This window comes from Zea mays, chromosome 2 (genome assembly GCF_902167145.1).
Source record: "Zea mays cultivar B73 chromosome 2, Zm-B73-REFERENCE-NAM-5.0, whole genome shotgun sequence".
Lineage (NCBI taxonomy): Eukaryota > Viridiplantae > Streptophyta > Magnoliopsida > Poales > Poaceae > Zea > Zea mays.
This window is the reverse complement of record NC_050097.1, coordinates 67,009,584-67,020,616: the sequence shown is the minus strand read 5'-3', so window position 1 is coordinate 67,020,616 and position 11,033 is coordinate 67,009,584. Positions and strand designations below refer to the sequence as shown.

At 40.1% G+C, this 11,033-nt stretch overlaps 1 protein-coding gene across 4 annotated transcripts; it reads left to right on the top strand.

Annotated features, from left to right (window-relative positions):
- The first annotated feature begins 917 nt into the window (after nt 1–917).
- On the top strand, nt 918–10,361 carry LOC100283925 (uncharacterized). 4 transcript variants are annotated; one of them, XM_008669836.3, is made up of 5 exons: nt 918–1,286; nt 5,899–6,031; nt 7,815–7,932; nt 8,007–8,235; nt 9,904–10,361. In XM_008669836.3, exons 2-5 carry the CDS (start codon nt 5,922–5,924, stop codon nt 9,930–9,932), a joined length of 486 nt encoding a protein of 161 aa, XP_008668058.1. In that variant the 5' UTR covers nt 918–1,286; nt 5,899–5,921; the 3' UTR covers nt 9,933–10,361. The 4 variants fall into 4 exon arrangements, with proteins under 4 accessions (XP_008668058.1, XP_008668056.1, XP_008668057.1 ...); XM_008669834.2 differs by having other exon boundaries at nt 925–1,282; nt 5,868–6,031; XM_008669835.3 differs by having other exon boundaries at nt 966–1,282.
- The last annotated feature ends 672 nt before the right edge of the window (nt 10,362–11,033 follow it).

Here is an 11,033-nt window from a genome sequence, read left to right as displayed (position 1 = left end):
TGCGACGACTTACAACAATACCAACGTAAACTATCCACCAAAAAAATTCAAGATTTTTTATTGATTATCTCCGCTCTCCATATTTTTTTTTGATTTGGCTAACTGATATTATTGTTTACTCCATCCAATATGTCTTGGTACAACACGACCAATGAAGTGAGTGATTAGAAGAGAGTTCACAACGACTAACTGAACAAACAGAGATTATAGAATGACATAATTTCACCATATAGAGACCAAATAAGAGAAAATCCGTGAGGTCAAATTTCTAAAATAAGTCACATGAACTCAAACTTATAAAAAAGATAGATCAAAATATGAAGTGATTGCTAAAGTCAAACATCAATAAAAACCAGATGTGCTCCATATAAATTATGTTATTTCGTAGCAATTACTAACATTTAAAACTAACAAATAACATTTCATTTTACTGTTAGTGTGACAAATCATTATTCCTTCATCCAATTCAGCAATCTCAAACACCATGGAGTTCATTGCGTCAATGTGGTCTCAGAAACGACCTAATGCTTACAAGAGCCAAAAAGTTGTGTCGTGCTTGAGCTATAACCTCGGTCCGTAGTGCTGGCCCGACCCGACAAGATTATATTCTTTTATTTAAAAAAAACGTATATACATATATATACAATTTATATTCAATATTAAAAACATTTGAGCATGATATTCTATTGGTTAGACAGATTCACCTAATGTTTTATGTCCTTCTTCCATCAGGGCATGAGTTCAAACCACACCTCCTGTATTGTTTTACGTGCAACGAGTTAATTTGAAATTGCTGTGAGGAGTTATTTGTAAAAAGATGATGTGGGACAATCGTTGAAACTGATGCTTTATAGTAGAGATAATAGAGAAGTAGATATATAGATATAATTATTAATGGTATTATAGCGGCTACGCTCGAAATCCCTCTAAATAATCGTAAAGTGACGAAATCTAATTCTCATAGCATAATTCCAAATTTCTTTGTGAACAAAATTCCACCGAATCGCTGTCGTTCGACACCGTCAACGGCGGCCGCGCGCTCACGTCCCGGCGGCCACGGGCCGTGACAGACTCGAGCCCGTCCGCCGCCTTCGCCGCGCCGCCTCCGCCTCCTCCATCGCACGCCGACTCCGCTGCCTACATCCGCGCACGTCCGCCTCCACTGCCTCCATCCGCTCGGGAGCCGCCGCCCTCCGCGCTAGGCCTCGCCTCCGTCTGGTCTGGATTCTTCGACATCTGGCCATCTGGGCGCTCCGCGTCGCCGACTTCTCGCAGGCAGAGAGTGAGTGCGTTCCTCGCATCCTCCATCTCCCTTCCCTCTGCCCCTCGTTCCCCTGGACACGGTCCATCTGTGTAGGGTACGGATCTCATCTCACCCGGTCGCGGTTCTAGCCTGATCTGTGCCACGCATTCTTGATGAAGATTTGGAGCATGCTTATTAAAGCGGTAAAACGTTATGAACTAACTTTTTCATTGTTTAAACGAACGTTGACACGTTTTTTCAGACTTGACATAGAATTTCAAATATAGAATAAGTTCATACATATTACATAAGTTGAGTTCACAAACCAAATAACATTAGCATAAAAACAAACAGATCAAGTTCAACCACACAATTTGTTGCCATTGAAATTCACTGTCAGCAAATAGAGACTGATTCAATGTGAGCAAAATCAACACATCAAATAGAAATTCACTGGGCACTGGCGGGCGGCGGCTTGCACTGGTGGCTTGCGCAGAGCAGCGCAGTGGGGCTTGCGCAGAGAGCAGAGCAGCACAGTGGGGCTTGCGCAAGAGGGAGGAGGGGGCCGGTGCCGCCTTGGGTTTGTGCGCTCTGCGCGGAGGCTGGCGGCTTTGCGAGGAGGCCAGGAGGGGACCGAGCTGGCGAGCTCTCTGCGGTCTGCGCCGCGTCGCGTTTGTGCAGACTGCAGAGGGAAGAGGGAGGAGGGGGCCGGCGCCCAGCGGCGTACCTGGCGTCCTGGCGGCTCTAGACTCTGGAGTCTGGGCGACGTTGTAGTGGCTGCAGGCTGAGGACGGCTAGGCGGCTGGCGCGGCTGAGGACGTGTAGGGTTTGAGGACGGCCCAGGAAGGCCCATTACATCTAAAACGTCCGTAAAACGTCCAAAACGCCGTAAAACGTGTTTCAGACGCTCAGAGGACGCTTAAACGTCCAAAACGGACGTTCAACACCTATTTCGTAAAACATGCTGAAGTTTTAGTCCCTAATCACGTTTTAGCGTTTAAGCGACGCTTAAACGTCGCTTAAGCGACGCTTTAATAAGCATGATTTGGAGATCCAACAAGGAGGCTCCTGTGTTTGCTTCCCGCGGGATTCATGAGTTTGAGCTGGACAAAGTCAGTTTGACGTGGACAGAGAATGGCCTATACTCCGATTTCTACTTGGTAATTTTTTTGTTTGAAGGAAAACAGGAGGGGTTCTATCCTCTGCCGTGCTTTATTAAAAGATGTAAATGAAACCTGGTACAAAACTTCAAGAAAAAAAGAAAATGAGAAAGATTACACATAAGCTTCTAGCCATGGATCAATTTGAGTTGATTTTTCTTTTGCCCTTAGAATATCAATCACAGTTTTTGAGATCGAATTTGGCTTGCAGAGTAACTAAGCTGGTGGTTTTTATGCATCTGTGCTCATGAATATATAATATATACTGTTTCTGGAAGTACGACAAGATTAAGACCACACTTTTTTTTGAGTGATATATATATATATATATATATATATATATATATATATATATCATATGTGAATAACTAAACATTTCATTTTTGTTGAATCTCAAATTTATCAGCACTTATAGACTCCACATTGTGTAATTTGATATTCTTAGCATCACCATTGAGTTATTCCTGCTGTTTGATGTGTAGAACATCAAATGCATTCAATTCTGACTTTTATTTAATTCTGATTGTGCATTTCCTTGTCACTTTTTGTAGAGGTTCAATTCATACTTTGTCATTTTTTGTAGCCATTTTACCGTCATGGTCTTAGCTGATTGATGCTATCACAAGAGGCTCTCAAGTGCTGTCCTTTTCAATCAGTCATGTTAGCTAAAGCAGTCATTTTTTGTGGTCGCATTCTGTTCTACTGCTATCCAACAAGCCATGCCAATATACTGTTTTGCTATCCAACAAGCAGTCATGTTTTTTTGTTCAATTTACTATATTGCGAGACAATAGATAGCTCATTGTTTTTTTGGTTTGGTTAATTTCAAGAACATCCTCTTCAAGACCATGCAATATTTCAATGACCAGTTAGTACTCTGCATGTTGAGCTGATAGATGTATCTTGCTTCTTTCAAGTATCACCAGTTTTGAATCATATACAAACTGAACTGAGCTGAACCGAGCAGTTTTCATGCAGAGACTGGCTCAGTTCAGTTTGCATGCAGAGATTGGAAACTGATGGCGTGTTTGCATCAGTTCAGTTTGCATGCAGAGATTGTATCCCCATACCGAGCAGTACTCGCTGGGCTAGCAACAACAGGGGAAAACTGTCTGGACATCTGCTTCCAAACAGCAGCAAGGGAGAGGGAAAAACTGCCCTGGGAAACAAAGTGGATTGGAAAAGCCAATTAGATCCACGCTGGGGCTTCCCTTCCCTAGGCTATTAGCCACTTGGTGCCAAACGAGGCCTTAGACGGGGAAATTTAGACCGTCTTAGACCATGCTCAGTAGAGCATACATATGGTAGTGTTTTGTTTTGCATTGTAGAGTGTAGACTGCACTGTTTACGTATTGGAGTTTGCAGAAGGCGAGGCCAAGAAACGGCAGTAGATCGGTGGAGAGGAAGAAGACGATAACCACCCATGCAGATCAGACGTGTGTGCTCACCTATGCGAGTCGTCGTCACTGGTGCCATCGTTCACCTCACCGCCCTTGATTTCGTTGAATCGATGCCGTGTGCCGTAAATGGAGTCGTCTCCGAGTAGATCGACGCGGTGCATAGCAGTTCGACATGTCTCTAGCCAAATTGATGTCCTGCACTGCAAATTGACCCATCGCCACGCCGACCTCTGCTTTGTGCCTGCTGAGGAGCGCCTCGTTACACTCTTCTCGTGCAAGTGTGTGCTCTAACTCACTTACATGTGCGCCTACCTAAGAAGACTTCAAACACATAGCTTTTTCGATATACGACTTTTTTAAGAAGTGGCTTCCCTTGCTAGATCTAGAAAAGCCAAGCCAGCAGATGATGTATATGATCGTGCAAAACGCTGTTTTGCACTGTAGATTGCACTGTTTACAGAGTGGAGTTTGAAATAGGAGATGGGGTAAGACTGCTGAAGATATCCTAAGTAGATCTAGATGGGGCCAACTACACACCCTATTCGACCGGTCCTGAGTCTTGACATTGCCTCCCAATCGCTGCGCTTGGCCCTCGATCCCACTGTTGGTGCCCCACGGTTTGGGGCTAGATCTTGCTTCACACGGTTTCCGGTGGTTCCCTGCCAGATCTGTGTTCTTTTAATTTCATTGTGCTAGTTTTGGAATTCAGAGTGATCGTGGGACTTCCTACTAGCGCCCCAAGTTTGAGTTATCGAGAGTTGGGAGAGATCATAGTTTAGAAATAAGCTAGTATATCTATCACGTTCAATCAAGATAGAATATGAGTAGAGGATTATGGACTGTTGCCATAGATGTGCAGCGTAGTTGAAGAAGACTGCGTCGATAGTTCTCGCTTACCATCAGCAGTAACACATTCATTCATGCTTCTCAAGCTCGTTGCTGATCAATACTGTAGCAACAACAACAACGTCTTTATAGTATCCATACGTGCGGGAATGAAACACCGGCCACACGTGTGAGGACGAAACATTGTGATGCCAGTGTGCTAGCACCGCACGCATAGCGAGAGAAACGGTGGTAGTGTCTTGGATGTCCACAACTGTTGGAAGAGAAACGTGGCAGCTAAGATGATTCTCTCTAGCACGCTAGTCATTCATGTGTATTTGACCCATGCTAATAGACTTTTACCCTCAAGGTCCATTAGCGTTCTTCTGGATCATGATTGCCTCTTGGACATATATTCAACATAGAGCTAGGCGGCGGTTGTGGGCGTGGATTTGGTTGTCGTGTGAATATGAGGCGGTGGCTAGGTATGTTGGTTGCTAGTTGTTGGGATTGTTCACTCGTGTGTCGTTGTTAGATTTCCGTGTGGATCTGTTGTCTATCTCGTTATGTGCATAAGTTATTCACCTCAGTCTGTCCAAATTCACTCATTCTTCGAGAAACTTAGATCATGCAACCGTGGAGGTGAATATTATGGCTATATCAGATTTTGGAAACAACAGCCAATGAAAACTTTTGATACTGCTTGAACAAGAAGAAAAAAGAAGCCCAGAAGTTCAAAATCATAAACACTTTGGGGGCTGTGATTATCAGATCTATTCATATTTTTGCCTCATTCAGAACTGAATGCTCAGATGGCAAAAGATGATGTTTCTTTCACCTGAAATCTTATTTGCACAAAAATACACATCTTTGTATGACATTTCTAGCAGCTCAAACAATAATTACTGTTTGTCATTTAATGTGGTAGTTGAGCCTCACTTGGCTGATGACATCAAATGTTTGGCCTTGATGTTCTGCTAGGTAACATGAGTTGGTTACTGTGCATGCAAGTCAATCCCAAGGATTTCTTTAGCTGTAAATTTATAATATTTTGATTAATTTTAATCCTTGATTATATTGTCAGAGATCTGATTATTGATTTTTTTTTTCAAACTTGCCTTTTAAATTTTGCTTCTCTCTATTTATGCAACGCAAGTTGTGTTAAAGTCTCCTTTCTAATTTGCTAGAAAATTCAGAATTACAAAGTCCCTAATATTATTTCTTCATTTACAAATTTAGGCATCCTTGATAGACCTGATGGCTATCGCAGAGAGCTGTGTTGATGCGGTGGTCATGGAGATGGTGGCAGTCTACTGCGGTGGCCTCTACACCGCCAAACCAGAGCTTGCTGCCCGCCGCATCGAGGCCATCGGCTTCCAAGTCGGGCACCAGCTCTCTGAGAGGTACAACCAGAAACAATTTTTTTTCTCCCGTTATGTTCAATTCTTTACTCAGGTTCCAAGTCCAAACCTTAACCAATGATCTGTCATCCTAGTGTGGTTCTTGTTACTGATATAGGTAAATCTCAAAATGTTGTCTTAGTTGAGGTCTAGTTGGCACAGGCTCTTAGATTTGGTATTACAATCCAGCCACCTCATGGTTCAAGTGCCTTTTGGGAACCTTACATGAATGAAATTTCCGCCTGGCTGTCCAAACCACCACCATTTTAATCTGTATTAGGGCAAGAACTGATTGTACTAGGGCAAGAACTGATTGTTCTAGGGCAAGAACTACTCAATTAATGATCGTCATCCAAGTCACACATTTTCAGTAAGTTAAGGTGTTAACCTAAAGTATCATGCTTTCTTGTAAAAAGGCGCAAATATTGTTCCACAACGGTCTAGCTATCTATAAATGCTAGTCATTTATATCAACCGAGCACATGTCTAATCAGGGACACAGATGGTAAAAATTCTTTTCATATAGTTAAGTTACTGAACCATTTACCTAAATCAAGTTAAAAGATTCTATTCCACCATTCCATGGATGCTAGTACTGTCGACTGTTGAGGTTCCTAAAGATTTCTGTTTGACATGTTTGATCATTGGGCTGTGCCACATTTGCCTATTTCAAAAACTGAGTTAGTTGTACTTCGAACCTAATTTGAAGGGTTCATACGCACCATGAATGCTCTATCTATTATTGTCGCCACCTTCAAATATGACTTATGAACTTTACCGAGTACCTAACATTTTATTAGTTGAGGAGCAATTTGGATTGCCGCTTATCCCTTGAAGCAAATTTGTTAACTCCATGAGGTCTAGCTTTACGGAACTATCGAGCAAACTAAGTACTCACCTTTCTGGTTATTAAAATTATTTGTATATTTTTGTACTTTTGACATGTGGTTGTAATTGTTGAGGGAAATTTGAATGATGCTTTTTTTGGGATTTCAACATGGAGCAGGCTGACTGGGAGTTTAGAACCATCTGTATTTCATAGCCACATTCTTTTCTCACACATCTTATAATACCATGGCTGATAATGTGACATGTTTCCTCTGAAACCATTGGCAGCCATAGTTAATACTTTCGTGCAAACTGCATAATAAGTCCTTACTGGAATATATCATACACTGGATTGATGAACTGCATTTCTTATGTTCTTATACTGTTCAATGAACAATTTTAGGTCAAGTTAATAAATGGAACATTGCCTTCACCACATGTGTCTTTAACTTTAACACTTACTATGATGATATCTCATTTGCTTGTAACTATAATATGTTTACTGCTTTTGATATTAACCAGGTTCAATCTCCATGTAAACTCTTTGCGGGGCAATTTTTGAATGCTAAATATAAACTCTTTATGGGTGGAGGAGAGTACCAAACAAATTATTGCATCAATTTTGAAGTTCAGAAATTTATCTATCTGATTTTTAGATGGTCTTTATTCTAATTTGTAAGAGTTTCTTTTTTTAATAATATGTTCTATTCTTTTTTTTATATGTCATCATCTTATTTTGGTGGTTGATTATATTTTTTGTAACTTTGCATACATGTTTACTGTTATGCCGTGCTTTACTTTTTTAGAGAACAAGGCCTCTCTGCCTGTAATGTCTCAGGCACAATATTTTATGCTCTGCAGATCTGTCAGTTTTCTGTGTGATTATTTTTTTTGGTCAGTGCAACACTCCAATGCATGTACATCTGCAGACTCAACCAAATTTATTGTTCATATTCAGATATACCATGGAGCGCCCTCGATTTAGTGATCATCTTGAAGCAATCAAGTTTATCTGCAAAGATTTTTGGTCAGAGCTGTTCAAGAAGCAGATTGACAATCTGAAAACAAATCACAGGGTGATGCAGAAACACCTCCTACTTTTTTCCCCTTCTTGTTAAACACTGACATCTCTTGACTATTGTACACGCAGGGTACCTTTGTCCTTCAAGATAACCGTTTTCGGTGGCTTACTCGTGTTTCTCTAGATCCACGTACAGAGAACACAGATTCAACTGAAAATGATTCTGCAGCATTGGGTGATACTGCAGCCCAAACGACTACCATGCTTCTGTATTTCCCATGCGGGTTGATAAGAGGTGCCTTGACCAACTTAGGAATTTCGTGTTCTGTCTCTGCTGACATGTCAAACCTTCCAGCATGTAAGTTCAGCTATGCTTTTTCTATGACCTTTTGGCACATGGTTAATTTTCATCTTTTGATGATCTGTTTCATATCTTATATCAACCACTGGAGTCAAACAAGTACCCAAGTATGGTGCTTATTTCCCATTGATTGTCATGATGTAGGAAGTTCGATTTAAGATACTACTACAATATGTAATCTAGTAGCGAGGGCTATACGAAGTGGAATGTTAGAAGACTGGATTGTTGAAACTACTACCTCCATTCTAAATTATAAGACACATTGACTTTTCTAGATACTTGTACCATGTATCTAGTCTATCTAGACATAGTGTATGGATTATGCATTTTTGCGCCCTGCTTATCCAACACCGTTGGATTGAATTCTGAAAAGCTGCTCAAACAGAGACTAATGGCAGCAAACAGCTGGACAGTCCTGTAAAAAATGAAATATGTACCTGTGTAACTTCTGTGAACTAAAATGATGTGTTTATGTTGTTGTATGGAGTTCATTCTACTCTGTTGAACTACTCATGGTATAGTTCCATAATTTTCAGTTGCACACCATGGTACCTGCGTTCCATATATAGATAGCCTGATGTCTATAAGGCACATATAATTTCGTAAGGCCAAATAATATGTAAAAGATAAAGCGGAGCTTTATAATCCATTAATTAAAGTACAAAGTGATCTGGAATACAAAGTTATATTACAAAAAAACCAGGTATACACCAATCTGCAACACAATACCATGTGGTACTACATAGAATGATAGAAATCCGATATACAACCAGTTCTATCTGCTGTAAATATTTTTTTTTACTATGCCACTATTAACCTTTCTTTCGTTAAAGTTGATGGGGGCAATCACATGCAACGGCTGAGATAGAGAGGGTGCCACACCATTTTTTTAGTGTATATCTAAGTGCATAGCAAAGCTGTCTAGAAAAGCCAAAACGTCTTATAATCTTGAATGGAGGGGGTAGATAAATCGTGGATGATTGATTGCCTTTTTATACTCGGAACCGACTAGATAAGTTGTTGCCTATGATATGGTTGTGACCTTCAGATTTGGTATGTTCCATGCCTGTTACCATCATTGACTCATTGCCCAAGAGTGCATATTCTCTATTGGTACCCATGGAGACATGGACAACTAATTTTGGTTCTATAGGTCTGTACACTCAGTACTGATCTTAGCATATTCTTTTAGTTTTGTGGAAGTACGATATGTGCTGTTTTCATGCTATTCCTTGATTATTTCTAGTGTTTATTCAAACCCTTTTTCTGTTATGATCCTTTAATTTCCATTCAGTTTCAGCTGTGAAAATGTTCTAAATGTTTAAACAATCTCGATTGAGTTATATGGAAAATTTCATTTTTATAATTGAAACATCAAAGCAGGGGCCTCCAAGCCTCCGAAGAACACATCGTTGTGACGTAATTTAGGCTCCGGTTGAATCAAGTGGCAGCAGTGTTCCCTGCCATTCCAAAGGAAATCTTGTTGGATCCTTGCTTTCTTCTACTTCAACCACTTTTGAGATCCTTCCGTGCCCATCTCTTCGTTCACTCTACACTGACAGAAAGCTGCTGCTCCATTTCATATTTTCAGTGCCTATTGCATGGATTTTGGTTTTGCCTTATGTGAACTCATGGCAGTTATCTAAATCGTGTTCTTGATGACAGGTTCGTTTGTGGTGCGCATAAAGACATGAACTGTGAGGAATGATACAAGTACAGTACGAAGATTCGACAGTATCTGCTTGTGGTTCAAGCCGGGTTGAACATTGAAGATAGCAGAGTTTGGGCATGCATTAGATGTATTGTGGTACTGCAGAAATATTCTGTGTAGCTGTTGGTTTCTGTTTCCGTTTCTTCCAGCAGTTACCTGTTTTCACTACCTCAATTGTTTCCCCACCTCTTCGTGACCGTATTCCAGAGTTTAGGTTGGCCATTCCTGCACTCTAGGTAGCCGCCACTGGCACCATTTGTGAGAGTTAAACTATGGTTGTTGGTTGCATTATCTCTGTGGCCTGTGATAGCACCCTTAAAGCATGATTCTTGCCATGATTCGTGTGCTAGTACTCTTCTAAGCATGATTTTTGCTACCATGATTAATTGATTGTGAAGTGCAAATTGAATAATTCAGTGTTTATGGCAAAATTTAAAGGGAGACGAGAACAAGCATGCAGTGGTGAGAATGTACCGTTAAATTAAAGAGAAAATCCCTTCAATGCCATTAAAACTTATACCAATCCCTTTAATGCCATCAGAATTTATAGCTTCCCTTCAATGTCTTCAAATTTAAATTTTAATCCCTTGAATATCATTACCGTTAGTTTGGAGCTAACACCGTTAGTTCAATTTAAAGTCAATCTCTCCAATGCTACTAAAATCTATACTGATCCCTTCAATGACACTAGAAATTGGTTCGATCTATTTGAGGTTTAAAAATTCTAGAATCAAAAAATATAGATCAGATTTTTAAAATTCCACGATTTTTAAAAACTTCAGTCCATACTTAAGTTTTTAAAAAACGAACTGATATAGCGAAATAATTTTGTGGGTTTACAAAAAAGTATGTACTTAAGTTTTTAAAAATCGTGGGATTTTTAAAATCTAATCTATATTTTTTGATTTTATAATTTTTAAACCCTAAATATATCGAACCAATTTCTAGTGACATTGAAAGGATCAATCTAGATTTTAATGACATTGGAGAGATTGATTTTAAATTGAACTAACGGCGTTAACTCTAAACTAACGGTAATGACATTCAAGGGATTAAAATTTAAATTTAATGGCATTGAAGGGAA